This window comes from Coturnix japonica, chromosome 1 (assembly GCF_001577835.2).
Source record: "Coturnix japonica isolate 7356 chromosome 1, Coturnix japonica 2.1, whole genome shotgun sequence".
Lineage (NCBI taxonomy): Eukaryota > Metazoa > Chordata > Aves > Galliformes > Phasianidae > Coturnix > Coturnix japonica.
The window spans coordinates 131,870,597-131,889,158 of NC_029516.1; the positions used below are offsets into that span (position 1 = coordinate 131,870,597).

An 18,562-nucleotide genomic window follows, 5' to 3' on the forward strand; every position below is an offset into this window, starting at 1 on the left:
AACCTAAACTTACCCTGCTTCAACTTGGGGCCATATTGAGTATTCTCTAGTCTAGCCAGAGCAAAGGTTCTTCAGGTGATAGGACAGCCACAGGAAAAGTGGAAGAAACAACTTCCAGTGCTGCTGCAGGGATAAATAAACCTCTATGTGGGTCGAAGCTTTCTGCAGTAATAAGTGAATCCTAGTGTGGTTTGAGTCCCCTACTGTTTCCATGTCCCATGTGTATGGTGGGATTTCTCCCACTAGACCCCTTTTCTCCAAATGCTGTAGTAAAGAAAGATGTGGAGAAGGATGTTAGTTAATCAGATATTAAAATTATGATGCTGACTGCACTAAGGCGATGAAGGTAGGTGTCAAAGCACATCATTTCTATGTGATTTTTCTCTGACGCCTTTATTGCAAAATTGCTAGATGTCTTGAAATAGTTCTTGTCAAAAATGAAACCATGAATGATGACTTATCTGGCTTTGTAGAGATCTATAAATTTGAATTTTCACATCTTTTTTGAATACTTGAGTGAGGAGAGAAGTGGGTTAATTTTGAATAGAAAATATATCTTCCCAAACCTGGTGTACCATGTACCCATCAAAAGACCGTGCATTCTTTATAGATGTTTTTGCAGCTTGAAAGCATATACTTTTAAAACTTGCTAGATTAATTATCATTTTAAGAAACAACTGCTGTGTCAGACAGGAATCAATCAAAAACTCTCTTTGGAGAAGAATTAATTGCCTCCAATACTATCACTCAGACACTGGGAAGCTTTTTGTATTCTGGGAAACATCAAGGTGATGTGTTGTTCGATCTGTGTTGTCAGATCAAACAGTTAGTGCCCGAGGTTCTGTTCTTGAGGATCACTTTTTTAGGTATGTCTCTATTTTTTCCTTTTTTTCTTTTCTTCTTTCTTTCTTTCTTTTTTTTTTTTCATTATTACAACTATTGTGGCCTGTTGGGCAATAGAAATTATCCAGTCATGAAAAGAAATAAGGTTAGAATTATTTATGGATCTCAGAAGAAACCTCAATATTTGTTGGATTTCAAGCATGACAAAAAATGGATTCTTCATGAAATCTTGCATGAGACTTAATTCTAGAAGCTTAGCTAGTCTTTATGTTCTGCATGGCAAATAGTATTTTTGTACAAAAGGCATTACAGATAGTTTTGTGCTTTCTTTCATGTAGGGCTAAAATATGTTGTATCAAGTAGCATTTGTTGGTTTTTTGCTAAGATAAGAATTTATTTGGAAAAATGAAAAAGATGGTGGGATCAGACAGCCAAGGAAAGATGGATCTAATTTGTCATTATGCTTTTTGAAGAAAATACACCTTGGTTTCACTGAGGATAGTTGAAATTGTGAGGGCAGCTCTTTTGCTTAACTTCTCAAGGCCAGTAAGGGGAACAGTGGTCAGGACTGCAGCCAAAATAAAAACTACCAGATTTCCCCTGGCCAGGTTCCTGCTTCACCTCCATAAGAATTGCTGCAAAAAAACCCCCTCATCTCTTTACCTTTTTTTTCTTCAAAATCTTCTTTGGGAAGATTGGAAGCCAACCCTGAAGAGAAACAACAAGCAGGATTTGACGAAATGTGGTAAAGGATATGTTGAATTACTATTGGCAGGCTATGGAAAGTGTTGATGCTCTCTTGATAGATAAGCTGTGAAATTTCTGCTGCTGAACATGAGAGCAAGCTAATATTCTCAACAGTAAGACTGTTAAAAAAAACTCCACAACAGTTTAAATGATAAGAAATGTTCACAATACCCATCTTGTCCCCTGTAAGCATTGCAGCCTTTGATCTGTGCACTCTTTCCAAAGGTGCAGAGCTGAAGGTTCTCATTTAACTCAGCTACAGGCAGCAGAAGAAGGCGCTCTCTTTATTTCTAGCTCCACTTGGTGTTGAAGTGCTTATTTTATCTTCTTTTGTAGGGCCTGGCCGCCCCTTCACAGCTATTGATTTCTCCCATCAAGGACCTGCCTTTGTAACATGGCACAGGTACCACTTGCTGTTGCTGGAAAGAGACTTGCAGGTTAGCTAAACAGCCTCTTTATTTTCTCACACAACTTCTCTTTTGCTAAACATCTTTGTTGCTTCAGCCAAGGGTGTTATTTCCTAGGACTGATTCTTATACAAACTGTCAAGAGTGTTTGCTCACAGATCCTTTTTTATGTAAAGGGAAACGATTGCTTTCAAGATACTGAGGACTGAACAGTTTCTTACTGCAGTGATATGAATGTTATTGTCAAGATTTTTCTTCTTCATAAAGTAGAACAGAAGACGTGGATTAGCAATGTTCATTAATGAAATAAAAATAAATGTAGAACACCCACCTATGTAAAACCTGTGGATAACATCTGCTGGAAAGCAGACAACAAGCAAAAAGGCCTCATCAAGGAATTCCCTCTTCAAATATGCTGTTATATATTTATTTGTTTCATATATTTAGGTGTAGGTATTTTTACTGCTCAGTCTCTGAGTTGGTACACAAGCTATCATGGCCAAAAAGAGGGCAATCCAACAGCAGATTAATTAGTCATAGCGTATTTTCTGAGTCTAACTTAACACCCCAGTGTTTTGAAAATGTTGGAGCAGCACTGTAAAGTGTGTGTGTAGTTACCTTCAAGTGAAAAGCAGAATGCAGAATACCCAGTGACATGACCTGCAGGAATTGCTGTCTTTCTCTTTCCTTTGAAGGTGATCCTCCATTAATGCGTTTCTGTCCATTGCAGCGACTGATGGGCAATGAGTCCTTTGCGCTTCCCTACTGGGACTTTGCTACAGGTAGAAACACATGTGATGTGTGCACAGACCAGCTCTTTGGAGCACCACGGCCAGATGACCCAGGGCTGATCAGCCTGAACTCCAGATTTTCCCGGTGGCAAATAGTTTGCAACAGGTATGGAAATATTTAGCCTGCATACTGACCAAATCTTGTTTTGGCATTATTGAAAATTAGAGATGAACTGAAAAATCTTTTTCATTTCACTGGGTGAGATCTTAAGTCTGATATGTTTAGTGCAGTTTTGGAACTATGGAATCTATGGAACACCCTGAAAAATTTGAAATGCCTCAAATCCATGATAAAGCATGTGGAAAGATGTGATAGAGACATCCAACATGGCTCTACTAAAGGCAAATCCTGCCTGATGAATTTGATGGCCTTCTAAAATAGGGTTAAAGTGTTTGTCAGTAAGGGAAGAGCAACTGATGTGATCCACCTGGATTTGTGCAAAGCATTTGACACTGTCCCACACAACATCCTTGTCTCTAAAATGGAGAGATGTAGATTTGATGGATGAACCACCTGGTGGATAAGGAATTGAATGGATGTCCACGCTCAAAGTATTGTGATCAATGGCTCAATGTTCAGGTGGAGACCAGTGATGCGTGATGTTCCTCATTGGTTTGTACTGGGATCAGTACTGCTCAACATCTTTTTTTGGCAGCGTGGATGGTGGAATTGAGTGCACCCTCAACAGGTTTGCAGATTACACCAAACTGAGTAGTGTGATAGACACACTGGAGGGAAGGGATGCCATACAGAGTGACTTGGACAGGCTTGAGTGGTGGGCCTGTGTAAACCTCACAAAGTTCAACATGGCCGAGTTCAAGGTCCTGTGCCTGGGCTGGGGCAATCCTAATCATAAATACAGGCTGAGCAATGATAGAGAGCTGCTCTGCAGAGTAGGACTTAGAGGTGTTGGTTGATGAAAAACAAGACATGAGCTTGCAATGTACACTTGCAGCCCAGAAAACCAAACATATCCTGAGCTGCATCACAAATGTAACCAGCAGTTCAGGGAGGTGATTGTCCCCTTCTTCTCTGCTCTTGTGAGTCCTCACTTGCAGTACTGCATTCAGTTAGGATCTGCAGTGGAAGGAGGATGAGGAGCTGTTGAAGTGGTTCTAGGGGAAAGCCACAAGGTATGATCAGAAGGCTGGAGCACCTCTTCTGTGAAGACAGGCTGAGAGAACTGAGGTTGTCCAGCCTGGAGAAGGGAAGGCTTCAATGGCCTTCCAGATCTGAAGGGAGCCTGCAGGAAAGAAGAGGAAGAATACTTTATCAGTGAGTGTAGTGATAGGACAGGGGTAAGTTTTTAAACTAAAAGAGGGTACGTTTAGAGTAGATATTAGGAAGAAATTCTTCACTGTGTTGGTGATGAGGCACTGAAACACACAGCTGTGGATGCCCCATTCTTTGAAGTGTTCAAGACAAGGGTGGGTAGGGCTTTGGGCAACCTGATCTAGTGGGAGGTGTTGCTGCCCATGGGAGGGGATTGGAACTTGACGAACTTTGGTGTTCCTTCCAACCCAAACCACTCCATTATTCTGTGATTCTATGACTGACTTCAAAGTAGCTGAGATTTCACACAGAAGACAACACAGAGAGAACTACACTCTTGCTGTCAGCTGTCTGTAGGCATATATCGATTTGGTTAAATACAGGGCTTTGATGATGAGTTCATGTACAGGACTGGGGCAGAATAGCATAAGATGCTGCCAGTTATAATGCTCATATCACATCCTGTCAGATCTGGGGCAGCGTGCAGTCAGCCAGATGAAGGCACTAGGAGCTCTAGGCTTTTCAGGAAAGTCTCTTTCAATGGATACTTAAAAGTGCTACTTGAAATTCTGCCTTTGGGCACCAATTGGCTTTAACCCTTGTCCGTACTTTTTCTCTAGGATAGATATTTTTTCTTGAATGCTGGATGACTAAACTCTTGTCTTGTCAAGGTTAAACAGCAGAGGGCTTTTGTTTATTTCAGGATTTTTTGAAAATGCCATTTCATTTTACACTGAATAGCAAACTATTTTTTTTCTTGAGTGCTTCACTATCTTTCTCCTCTTCTTTCTCTCTTTCCCTCCCTGATATAAGGTTCACTAACTAATAGGCAACATCTGCAAAAGTTCCTGAGCAATGCAATACATTGCCATCTCTTTTATTCTAGAAGTGTGAAGGATGGAAAGTGAAAACTTGCTTTCTGTCATACTTTTATGTTCTTTAGCCCATCCCACAGAGGGGCTTCCCTGCTTTTTTTTTTCCATCTTTCTAAGAGTGGAAAACTGTCCTTGCTCAGGATTCTCTTAGACTGTCCAGCAGCCTTTGGACAGCCTGTTCTTCTTTTATGCTATAGCAAAAAAAGAAGGAAAAAAACAAACAAACAAACAAACAAAAAACCCACAAAAAACAAAGAAACCAACAAGACAGGTTTCAACCCTTTCTCCTAACTTGTGCTACTTTTTGTTTCATGTTCAGCTTGGATGATTACAACCGCCTGGTGACACTGTGCAATGGGAGTGATGAAGGACTGCTCCAGCGAAGGCCGCCGAGGGACTCGGGTGAACAGCTGCCCACTGTGGAGGATGTCAGGAGATGCCTTTCCCTGCATGAGTTTGACAGCCCTCCATTTTTCCGCAATTCCAGTTTTAGCTTCAGGTTTGTCCTAGGGCTGGCTGGATCGTGGGTATTTTCTATTTGTGTGTTTGTCAGCAAAATATGGTTATTTAATGCTGCTTTTACCTGTCCACAGGAATGTGTTGGAAGGCTTCAAGAAACCAGATGGAGCCCTGAACTCACCGATGCTGAACCTCCATAATTTGGCTCACTCTTTTCTGAATGGAACCAGTGCTCTCCCTCATGCAGCTGCCAATGATCCCATCTTTGTGGTATGGCTTTTTCCTGGTGCATGAGTGCCAGTGGCTGCATATCCAAGGCAGCTGTCTCACCAGAAATTAGCAGAAATGGAAGTGAATTCCCTAGAAACAAATTCTTTAATTACAAAAGAACAACTTTTTTCCTTGAACTCTGCCACACTTGTGTGATGGGCAAATAAAGATGGAAAAAAAAAACAAATACAGGGTGATTTGTGAAACGTAGAACAAGTTTCTAGGAGAAAGTGCTGTCTGTCAGATGGCCCCTGAATCCTTTTATTAGGTGGTATCTAAAGTTAATGTCCTTTACCAGACGATTTTACAGCAACAAGAAAATACTGAAAATTGAGTTAATTATTTTAGAGCAGCGGACTGAGAAGTTTGTTTCTTTGTCTCAAACTTTAGAAGCTAAAGAATTACATCTAATATCAAGGTCTCTTGAGGAATAGAAATAAAGTGGTTTCATTGGTGCATGAGTACATTACTGCACTGCAGCGAGCAGCACAAACAGCAAAGTGCAAATAAAAAGCCATCAGTATCTTCCTCACCTAATGAATCTTATGCTAATTTTCTCTTCCTCTTTGTTAAATTAAACCACAGTGATTATACAGAGAAACTGTATAACACTTCATTACTTTCTTACCTTTATTTCAAGTTTGCAGTCTTTTGATGGAGAAATTAGCCTGAATACTTATGTTCTATGGCTTGTCTCCTTAAAAATTCTTGAATTCCTAAGTGAATATACTGTCAAATCTTTAATTTACTGTGCTTTAATTTTATATGCAGGATTATCCGTAAAGTACTTTCAAAGTTTTTTTCCGTGTTGATAAATGAAAAGCATAAATACACCAGAAGTTAATCTGAACTCTCCCAGACTGTTGTCTGAACCCCTAATTTTAGCATCTTCACCGATCCCTCGTGTGGTTGTCTTAAGCCTTATGCTGAACTAAGGAACTGCTTTAAATGCTGTCGAGCTCAGTGAGAACCTAATAAACATGTGTGCCCATGCATCAATTTTCAGGTTCTTCACTCCTTCACTGATGCCATCTTTGATGAGTGGATGAAGCGGTTTCAGCCCCCTGACAGTGCCTGGCCTGAGGAGCTGGCTCCTATTGGTCACAACAGACTGTACAACATGGTCCCTTTTTTTCCTCCTGTAACCAATGATCAACTCTTCCAAACTGCGGAGCAGCTTGGCTACACCTATGCCATTGACCTGCCAGGTATGTCTCAGAGACCAAGAGATGGGACAGGTCAACTTTTCAATGACACGAATATTTGGAACATAAGGCGTGGCTCCCTAAAGCATGGGTCTATTCACCTGGTCACTATCAATCCCACAGCAGTTATAACTCAACCAGTAAGCCCTGGTAGCTGCAAAAATGTCTATACTTAGTTTGCTTCTGCTTTGCAGCAGAATGCATGAACTTGAAGTACTCTGGCACTGAGAATGATGCTCCTTTTTGGCTGAGGAACCTTTGATTTTAGCTCCTCTTCCCAGGACTAGTGATGCCTGTTACGAAATGCTTTAACCTGTCAGAGGTCAGGCACTTTTCCAGGGAGCTGGTTTGTTGCTAGAAGACATTTGTTTTTCACAGGGCCCTGGGTCATACTGTTCCATGAAACACAGTAGAGGTGTGCTCTGTTAAAATTTGAATACCCTGGAGAGATAGGGGCTTTGTATTATAAAAGCCCAATTTAAAAGATTTTCCTTGCCTGTACGCCTAAGGCTTTTCTGCTCATTTGAAATTACCTTTGGCACAAATTGGACAAAAGAATGTCCCCTCGCCCCTCCAACCGAAGTGTTTATGCATAAAATCAATGAATTTGGAAGACAAGCTACAGGTATGTGTAGAAGGCACAAGTGGAAGAAATGCATGAAAACTATGCTTCAGCTGCTTTACTAAAGATTAAATCTGAGCAGTTTCTTTCTCCATATCTGTATTCCTTTGAGAGGCAGTTGGTGCTTATCTAACCCATGTGGTCAGAAATTTCTTCTAAGTGCTTACCATGTATCTGTGGTTTTAATCTGTGGAAACAGTTTAAAGGTCTACAGACTGTGATTGATCAAAGCCCCTCTCCTCAAGCTGTGTTCATGCAGGGGAATCCTGATTTATGGAGACATGCTGGTTGCCTTGGCAGTGCTTTTCTCAGGGACTTCTCTAGAATATCCCCTGAAAATAGAAACTTCTTTTACAGAGTTTCAGTTTTCTTCCTCCTGGGCCACTGTCCCTGCTTCTGCTTTGGAGATGCTGCTACCCCCTTTGCCATAACATAGCGAGCAACAAAGGCAGTTTACTATTCTGCTGCTTCTTAACTCCTGCCTAAATAATTAGCTCTCCATAAAGTGGTGTGCCTGTCCCTGGATGGATAGTTAATGTTCACAGAATAAAGGTTTTTACATTAAATCCCTCTCTTTATCTACAAGTATAACTTGCTGATTCTTATTTACCTAACCAAGTTATGAATTAACATATGTAGTGCATTCCTGGCTCTTATTTGAGAGACAGCGGCAAACAACACTGGGAATTTACTTCATTAAAAAGAATGATTGTCTTCAACACTTTTTTGGCAGAGAAAGCGCATGGGACACACAATGTTTAGTTGCTTTTATAGTCAGTGTCACATCTCCTCGAGCGCTCTGTAGTTAAGCCTTAATATCTAACCACCTTCTGAATACCTTAAACCCCGCCAAGAATTTTTTGGTGAATATTTATTCAGACCTTAATGGTAGAGCCTCGGTATCTGTAGTATTTTTCAGAACAGGACAACAGGCGATTGTTGCTGCTGAAAGCATAAAGAAAAAGACAAAATAAAGTCAAGGAGTGGTTCAAAAACAGAGGTTGAGATCTGGAGCTGGCCAGCAGAACTGTACTAAGCAGTGTTTTCTGTTAAAAACTTGACGATGGGCTGCACTGTGGTCTATCAAATAAATAAATAAATAAAATAATGTTTTCCACTGATCAAAATAGCTTGAAACAGCCATGTGGAAATATACCTCTAGAAAGAATTGCTTAAATCATTCATCATTTTGGCCAAATTAAATAAGACCATAAGTTTTAATGTTAATCTTTCCTATTCTCAATACTTTCATTTGTTTGGAAGAACTTAAATTCAGCCATAGTCTTCTCTGGCAGGAAATGTCTCTGGTGATGGTGTGTTGGTTATACAGTGCATTACCACCTTCAACTGTTGCCCTTGGTTCTCTTAGACACAGGTAATAGCATTGAATAGGCTGTGGGAAATTTGCTTCCTTCCACTTGATTTGAGAAATGAAATCACGGTCTGTCTTCACTACAAATGTTTTATGTTTCCAGGTTCACTTGAAGAAAGCCAAGTATGGGCTGCCATGGTTGGATCAACAATTGGAGGAGCGCTGATAGCTTTGGCTGTGCTTGTTCTGCTGCTTGTACTTTTCCAGCACCGAAGGCAGAGGAAAGGTTTTGAACCACTTATGAATGTGAGATTCAACTCTAAAAAGTACATGGAAGAGGCCTAGTGCCTTGGCTTTGTTCCCTTGCTCATTCTGCTGAGAAGTGACCTTGATTGATTTATTCAAATCTGAGCAGAGTTTAGCCAACCTTATCACACACGCCTTTGGCAGCTGACTACATTGTTCTCTTTCAGTTTTTCCAGTTATCTTGTGAATTGTGATATTTGAAGTCTCTGGGTACATACGTGCAAGGCCCAAGACAGACCAGAGTTTTCTCATTACCAAACATTATCTGGAGTGTGTGACACTTAAAAGTCATCAAATCTCTGTAGAGTTAGATCGAGACAGTTAAGAATGAAAATAGAAGAAAAACATCATGAATTAGCAAAATATTTTTTTTCACCTCAATTTATTTTTGATTTCATTTAGTAGCCCTAGAATATATTTTAGACTCTACGTATACATTTGAATGGCATATTATTTTATGATTATCAATAAATGTTCTAAATAATGTAGTCTTTCAGAGGGGGTTAAAAATGTTTTGTGCAGTGTGGCAAAATACTGCGGGAACAACATGGTTTTGTTCCAGAAGCACAATCATATCATTTCATAGAATCATAGAATGGCCTGGGTTAAAATGGACCACAATGATCAAGTTTCAAATACCTGCTGTGTGCATGTTCACCAGCCACCAGACCAGGCTGCCCAGAGCCACATCCAGCCTGGCCTTGAATGCCTCCAGAGATGGGGCATCCACAGCCTCCTTGGGCAACCTGTTCCAGTGTGTCACCACCCTCTGTGTGAAAAGCTTCCTCCTAATATCCAACCTAAACCTCCTGTCTCAGCTTATAACTATTCCCTCTTGTCCTATCACTGTCCATTTCATATGATTCCGTATTTCTGGAATCTGTTAGCAGTTGATTCTGCAATTCTGTTTGTTAGGAGTTGATAAACATCCAGACTCAAATTCTCCTAAAATTTGTTTAAAAGCAGGAGTTCCCTTACAGATAGATTGATACCTGTGTTTTAATCCTGCATTAGGAACCTGTAACAGTAGCTGAAAATGGTGCTTGCCCATCTCTGTTTTAACTCTCCTGCGCTGTTTCATGAATCTAGACCCAAATGCTTTAAAAAGATCTGGGACGCAGGACTCAAGGTAACAAACTGAGTTAATACTGGGCCTGCGGATAAGGGTCTGAGTGTGTCACTCCCTAGACCCCCATTTTAAACATTTCTTTATAAATGTCCCCTATATTTCTTCATTAAAGACAAGTTTAGATCACATTTGGGCAACTCATATTTTTTTACAAAACAAGTGAAGTGTGTTAGATTTGATGTATGATGTGCTGTATTAACCGGATGCTCTGATTTCCTATGGAGTGTAATACTTGAGTCTAAGAAAAAATCTGCTTTGGTAGCCTTGAATAAAAAAAATAAAATAAAATCCAGTTAGTAGTGATTTCTATGAGATTTCTTTTAGTAGATTTTAACTGTAATTCGTATGGTTTGTCAAAATCTGGTTGAGGCGAGCTGTACAGAAAGCACGGCCTGCCCTCTGGTGGCTCACCAGGAAATTACCTGGAGACAGGAGAAAGCTGCTGGGCTCCCTCTTGTAGAGTGTATAGCCCAGACGGAAACAGCAAGCAGGGTCGAGTCTTTGGTTAAAGGAATAAACAAAGGTAAACGTCATGTAAAATGCTTAAAAAGAAAAAAAAAAAGGTTGAGAATACAAAAAGGATGGAGGAAATCCTGCAGCAACCACGATTTGAAGGTTGGTTTAATATTTGTTACTGTTCCATTGGTACTAAAATATAGAAAATATGTTTTTCAATGCAGGTGTTAACAAATATCTTTAATCTGTTGTTGCATAAGTTGTACTGAAGCTGTCCTGGCAGGATGGAGAGTCTCTTCTGTCCCATGAGAAGAGATGAAGTCTCCCATAGACTCCTCAACTGAGCAAACAATCCTGAAAACACACCACCTCCAGTGTCCAGAGCCCAGGACACTCAGGGGTTTTGGCTGAGCAAATCATTGCAAAGCTTGACCTCAGCTCATGGAGCTGGCTTGGTTGGGGCTATGAGGTCACCCCGCAACCTTCTCTTCTCTAGGCTGAACAAACCCAACTCCCTCAGCCTGTCCTCATAGGGGAGGTGCTCCAGCCCCCTGATCATCTTTGTGGCCCTCCTCTGGACCCTTTCTAAAATCTCCATATCTTTTTTGTACTGAGGGCTCCACACCTGGACACAGTACTCCAGATGGGGCCTCACAAGAGCAGAGTAGAGAGGGACGATCACCTCCCTATCCCTGCTGACCACCCCTCTCCTGATGGAGCCCAGGATCCCATTTGCTTTCTGGGCTGCCAGAGCGCACTGCTGGCTCATGTCCATCAGGACCCCTAGGTCTTTCTCTGCTGAGCTGCTCTCAAGGACCACTCCTCCCAGCCTGTACAGGTGCCTGGGGTTCTTCCGGCCCAAGTGCAAAACCTTGCACTTTGCCGTGTTGAACCTCATTAGGTTCACCCGAGCCCAGCTTTCCAGCCTGTAAAAATATCCCTTTCTCATTTTATTACCTAGACCTGTGCAGCTTCCAGCTCTGCATGCTGGGCTTTTGAGTGGATTATCCATCTGAGAAGTTGATTTCTCTCCAGTCGGTAGCTAATTGCTCTCTCAGTTGACTGTGTAGGATCTGTGGGCAGCTAATGCCTTGCTCTGATTCACCCAGTGGGTCAGGTGCCTAATCCTTCAGCTCTGCTGTAAGCTGGTGGTGGCCACATCATTTCTGTCAGGCACAGCCTGTGCTTTTGTGCAAAAATTCCCTGAAGGAATTAGTGAGAGCTTAAGTATCATTGCTAGCTGTTCTGCTGATTGCTCAAAGAGGAATTTGATCCGATTCTGCCCCTGATCTAGGAAAGAAACGTTGTAAAGCAATCACATCTCATGATTGTTACTGTAAAATTGTAAGTTGCAATGCTTTTACTGACCTCCTATTAACTGCTTACTTTACTTCAATTTTGAGGGAGGGAGAAGTTTTGTGCCTGTGGGAAATAAAAAAGAAAGAAGTGAGGAGATTCCAAAGCCATCAACTTAGTAGCAAAGATATACACAGAACCTTCCATGTAGACTGGTGGCAACTAGGAAGGAAACCTACTAATTCTGAGGTATCTCCTTGGCTTTTCATGCAGTGCATGCAGCCTATTGAGTGCCCTCCACAGTACTGCATGGTTATAGTTGAGTTGCAGAGTAGCTGACTTCTTTGATCCTGCTCTACTTCAGTGCTCCTGCAGCTAAGATACAGCTCAGTATCTGTAAGGTATTCATTGTCCAGATTTCTTTGGTAAAGTTATCTTTCCAAGACCTGAGTGGGCAGAAGAAATGGCATCAGTGCTGGCCATCGTTATATACTCCAACTACCTCTTCTGGGGCCTTTTCCCTGAAAGAACATGAACATCAAAAGCTACCTCTCCATTATGTTGCAGGGTAAGCCAATATATAAGTTATCGTACAGATCCAAAATCACACTCTGATACTAGCAGGGGAGCCTCAAAGGAAGAAACACAAGAAGAAAGTGTGACCCTCAACCTACCACTTAAGAGATCTTCATATATTTGCCTAAGAGCAGTACCTGCAGGTCTGATTGACATACAATCACAGAATTGTTTGAGTTGGAAGGGATCCCTAAAGGCCATATAGATCAACTTCCCTGCAGTGAACAGAGACCTTGAATGCCTCCTATTTTGATCTTCACTGATCCCACCTGTGCTCATGGCAATGTTACCATCACTCACTCAAAGTGCCCTGACACCACCTATGTATAAGGAGAAATGGGATTTGCAAACTAAGCTAATAACTGCCATGATGAGAGTGAGAGATGAGCATGTGAGGGCCATTATGAAGCAGCTCACCCTGAACGTACCAAACTACTCAGCAGAGGGAATAAGTGGTCAGGTCTCACCCAGAGCCGACAGTCCCTTCCTGTTCAGCTCTCCTCCTTTCAGTGCCTTGCAGCCTCTGGCCTGTTGACAAACTCATGAACTCTGGAGCAACTTCATTAGGCAGAATGGAAAGAAATCAGGCACTGACTCCAGCAGTTGCCTTTGACAGCACTTTTGAGAAGTGCCAGAATAAAAGAGGCAGAAACTTCATCTCCAGCTCAGATAAAGTCTTTTCAGCCCTTATCTCTGCCCTCAGGCTTTCTCACAGACTAGATAAAAGAGCTCCTTTTTCAGCACTGTGGTGCTGGCTGTGGTAGGTCTCTTTCTGTGGTTCCCGATTTTCTGCGGTCATGTCACAGAGAGCTCTGCTGTCTGTTTGAATTACATTAGATGGATAAATGCCTGGCAGGGTAAGGCAAGATTACAGAATGCTCTTCTAATTCAGGAAACAGGACTCCTTCTCCTCTAGCTGTGCCACGAGAAGGAAAGTCCTGCTTGAAAGAGCTGCCCATTGCAAAACGATACTTAAGCTGTGCTTCAGGAGCACCTTTGGGTGACTGTGTGCCTACAGCTCCTCTGTCTCCTGTACTGAGATGATAAAAGTGCTCAGCTTTTTGAAGATGTCAGAGGTGGTACAAAGGACAACTCCAGGCCTGGCAATAGGAAAATCACTTGATTTCTTATTAGGGTTTACATTCCAGAAAGTATCATCAAGGTAGTTGGGTTCTGTGTCCATTCTTCTCTCATGGAACTGCTGAAATGTTCAGTGATGTGGTCACAGTGTCCCATCCCTTGTCTTCCATGGTGATTCCATTGCTGTATCCCAGGCTGCTCTCAGGCCCTCTTCCCTGTCATCTCTAAGTGACCACCCAGTCTCTTTACGTATTTATTCCTTTCTGCCTCAGAAGAAAATCCCCCGAGGTTTCAATGTTTTATTTAGTTTTTTTATTATATATATCTTTTTTGGGGGGTGACTTTTGCTTAAGATATCTTTCAGCAACTTTTAAAAATATACTTTTATTTTATATATATATGTATATATATATTTAACGCAGATGCATTCTTACTCAGCTGTCTGTAACAGCTTCACAGTTACCTCCTCTGCCAGAATTAACTGAAAAACAAGTAACATGTATTGCCAGGAATAAGGTTGATGACTGCCTTCCTTTGGGCTGGCTGCTATCGATCTCAGGCAGAGCCTGAAGTGCTTATTACATTTTGCTGTCTGGTTTCTTTTTCATTTTTACTGCAGAATTTCAGACTCCATAAGGGCTTTTACCAACACATCTTTCCAGCCTATGTTTGGTGGCTGCTCAGGGTAGAGAGACCTGGCTAAAGGGCTTTTTTTCTCTATGTTGGCTCCCCTTGGGGTTCATGTTGTGAACAACTGGTGTGCTCAGCCCTTGCAAATGCATGTCAAATTCACTTGCAGCCCTTAAGACTCATGTCAGCAGCCGGTTTTATGGTTAGCAGGCAAGCTCTGGCTTGGTGTTCCTGCTCCCGCTGGTCCCTGTGGTTCAGCTGCCCAGCAGAGAAGTGAACAAATGGATTCATTTACAGCAGCTCTAGAATTTCTCAGATTTGTGTCACATCCCAAAGCAGCTACATCTCCTCCCCATGCCTGGTAAAAGAAACTTCAATGAGGTACAGAAAGCCTCTTCTTCTTCTATAGAAGTGTACACCCACTCGGTGCGCCAAACCCTATGGATTTAGAATTCAGCTCAAAGCTTTGAAAAATGCCACTTGTGTAGGCAAAGCACAATCCTTTCTGAGAAAAGGAAAAGCTGGATTCTTAACAGAAGGAAAAATCATCCTTTCATCCAGGACAGATATGTTCTTTCCTACCTCCTTTCCTTATTCCCCAACCCAGCTCTCACCATCTGTAATCTTAGAACAGGTCTCATGATCTTGCAGATACATTTTTTTTTTTCTTTTTTTTCTTTTTTTTTTTAATGTAGATTTTTGTTTAAAGCAACATCCTGGCTGGAAAAAAATCTGATCATGACATATGGGGAGAATGATGACAGAGCTCATTTACACTATGTCTATCTCCTGGTAAGAAAGAATACTCCTGTGACTGCCAAGATGGAAAAACAGGCAGATAGAAGTCTTATTTCTCCTCAAAACTGAAAAGGTAGCAAAAAAAAAATAAAAAAATAAAATGATATCCTTCATTTCATTTCAGCCTTGTGCGTACTTCTGTTTTTTAGCTTGGTCTGGGTATTGTCTAGTCATTCTTTTCTGATGTATTCTTAATTGTGTTATTCAGATGGATGAATTTGTGTCAGCTCATCACATCCACTGCCTCATACTCATTTTTGCCTTGGTTGCTCTGAGTCATTCAGTATCAGTATAGTTGCTATCTGGTAACCACACTTCTGCTAGCACTGTGCAAAATTGCTCCCCCCCTGCTTTACTTGCATATTTCACAACTTTTTTTTCATTCAGAAGCAAAGTTAAGAACAGGTTTCACAGAGCAAAGTGAATGGAAATGAGAGTTTATTGAACCAGAAAATGATTGCTTAGAATATTACTTTTGTTTGATAAGTTTCAACAAATTCACTTTGCAGCCAGAGAATGTCAGACCTTCCCTTTCCAAATTTAAAGGAGTATGTAGTGGAGCAGGCTTTCACTAGAACAGAATTTCCTGAGTTTTCAGCTGTGGCTGTGGCATGGTTTAGGATCTTTCAGTTTGTTCTGAATGGCACTGCAAAACATGTAGCACAAAGAATTGCTCCCTGTGTTAACTGTTTGTACTGTATACACTTATTATATTTAAAGTCTAGTCAGGACTGATATAAAAGGATGAGAGTCCTCAGTGAAAACTCTTCTAAATAAGAGTTTGTGAGGTGTTTTTGTATCTGTGCAGATTTTGTTGTTTAATTTGTTTGAATTAATTTCCATGCAAAAAATGGAGAAACATATAATCGAAGAAAACCATCAACCAGGAAAAAAGCCAGGAAATAGAAACTTCAAACCAAAAAAAGCACAAGAAAAGTCCATATATGTCATTTTTTTCTGTATTATTTTAAGTACATTTTTACTTGACTCATACTCTTCCTCTTAATTCAGTTGTTCTGTGACTCCTGTGCTTCTTTCTTTTCTCCCTTCCTTCTGTCCCACACTTAACTTTCCTGCACTTACATCATATTGGCAATGCTCAACACCTGCATATTTTTAATACTAGCTTGGTATCTGTATCTGATGGCCTTCTCGTATGTCCGAGGTTAGCAATGCACCAGAAAACATCTTAGGCCACAGCTTTTCCTGGATCACTGAAGAAAATCATATTTCCTGGATTTATTAATATTTATCGTGATTTCAGAAAACCACCTGTGCTATCCATACAACCAAGAGAATGGATGCGCAATTCAGAGGTGCAAATATGGCAGTACATTCAGTACAGCATTAGAACAACAGCATGCTAATAAATTCAGAAAAGCCTCTGGATTTAGTATATCAATATTATTTCAGTGCTAAAAACTGTTTTACAAATACCATCTCTAACAGGTAGAAGAAGCCAGAACCTTCGCTAGGAAAGCATCTGCTGTTTTCAAACAGATAGCTAGTTACAATATCGGGTTTTTTTCATAATAGCTCCTCACATTTCATTCTCCTTGAATTTGTTTGCATGTTGATGAGACAAAAATATCACAACAGATTTGCAGTGTTTCGTGCGGGCATGAAACACATCAGAAATATGGTAGAGAAAATGATTGTTCGCCATAGTATTACATTCAGTTCCAGCAGGATATGAAGCAAGGAACCACTAACTAATAGAACCCTGTGGTAGGTGCCTGAGAAGAGAATAACAGTTAAAAAGTGTTATTAATTATCATATTTTTCATTATTTACAGAAGAGTCTCTGCACCATTGCAGGTAATGTCTTTTTATGGAGGCAGCAGAATTTGCAGCTGGTGCTTACACTTAGCTGTTCTCAGATGAGTAATTGTTTTTCCTCCTTTTAGATCATGAAGTATGTACAGTGAAGTTCCCCTTGCATTACTAGAGTAAGGAATACTGCAAAATTATTACAGACAGAAAATCATTTTAGAGTCTGAAAACCAAAGAAGTATTATTTTTTATTTCAAAACTCAGGGGTTTTTTTTGTTTGGTTATTATTATTTTTGCATAGAATGGGGAACACAGCACACAGGGCACTTAAGTAGAGTGAGTATACTCTCAGTTCTGCTCAAATGTTTCTTTCACTAGTGCTGTTTCTAAACAGCTGATCTCTCTCACCTTAGGGGCAGACATCCCTAGATGGGAACATGCTTCATGTATCTTAGATACTCACTGTGGATACCCAGAAATAGGTCATACAGTGCCATTAGAGATGCTTAATGGTGCCATTCAGCAGCTCCAACCCCTACCCCAGAAAGACATAGGTTTCCTGCTGCTCTACCAGCTACATAAATGAATGTAATGGAAACCTTGACTCGATGAGCCCTGCAGAAGTGCTTAGGACATAACACAGCATCTAGAATATCACTGAATGTACTTATGTTTGGACACAAAAACCTGACTTGAGATGAGATTCAGTTCACCTAAATCTTGTACCAGGCAATGGTGAGATTCAGCTCACCTGAATTTAGGAATTTGATTCTGTTGCCTAATCTTGGGCCTCTAGTTTCATTTGAAGTTCTTGAGAACATTCTGAATGGTGCCTTTAAACTTAAATTCAAATCAACAGAAGAATTCTAAAGTGGCTGCATCAAATGTTTAATGACTTCTTTGGAAATATTAGATTCCTCTGCAAGAATTAAAACAAATCAAACAGAATAGAGAAACAAATCTTTTTCCAGTTTCTTAAAGAACAATATTGATTTATATTTTAAGATTTGTATACCATGGACATTTATGTAAAAAAGATGGTTTTTATTGCAGTTCAACATTTGCAATGAAAGGTATCATGAAATCTGGTTGTAATCTTATTGACTCAAAATTAAGTGAAAACAGAGCATCATTTTTTAAACTATCTATCTTACACATAGTCAGAAAAAGCTCTTGTCATTTTCAAGCAAATATATAAATTACTACTATCTCATCTTTAGATGTCATGACTTTTGACACTTCCACAACATTCTTCACTTCTCTGACATGTTTTAAAAGTGCATTGTTTGTACATAGATATGACTGGAAAAAGAATGCTGTAAAATGAACTCATAAAGTACTTTAAAGATTCGCTTTACCTCTCAGTTCTCCAGTAGCTGGCAATCATGAGGTTAACATTACTGACCCGCAGAGAGCACATTTCATTTTACAGCCAACAAACCACAAGGCACGAGGCATGTTCTTATTTCAGGTATTTATTGTAGTCCATCAGAGAATATCAAATCCCTGTTTTCAACCACCAAGATACATTGCCTTCAAGGTGTGAGTGAAGGGTGATGAGAACGAGAAGAACTGATGAACATGAATAGATTTTTTTAACACATCTTGGATAAAAATGAACTGGACAGTTTCAAGCCAGAGCAGTTATAGTTTTATTCTATATGCTGTAAAGCAATCTAACAAAACCAATACTATAAAAATAACTAGAATGAAT

General features: G+C 40.4%; 1 protein-coding gene across 1 annotated transcript in view; it reads left to right on the forward strand.

Annotated features, from left to right (window-relative positions):
* Positions 1-10,367, forward strand: part of DCT (dopachrome tautomerase) — a 37,400-nt gene extending 27,033 nt beyond the window's left edge. Inside the window, exons 3-8 of the mRNA XM_015851575.2 lie at positions 1,927-2,027; positions 2,728-2,894; positions 5,256-5,435; positions 5,530-5,665; positions 6,672-6,873; positions 8,968-10,367. Of these exons, the coding sequence (XP_015707061.1) occupies positions 1,927-2,027; positions 2,728-2,894; positions 5,256-5,435; positions 5,530-5,665; positions 6,672-6,873; positions 8,968-9,149 (968 nt within the window). The 3' untranslated portion in view covers positions 9,150-10,367. The remainder of the gene's footprint in view (positions 1-1,926; positions 2,028-2,727; positions 2,895-5,255; positions 5,436-5,529; positions 5,666-6,671; positions 6,874-8,967) is intronic.
* Positions 10,368-18,562: the final 8,195 nt, after the last annotated feature.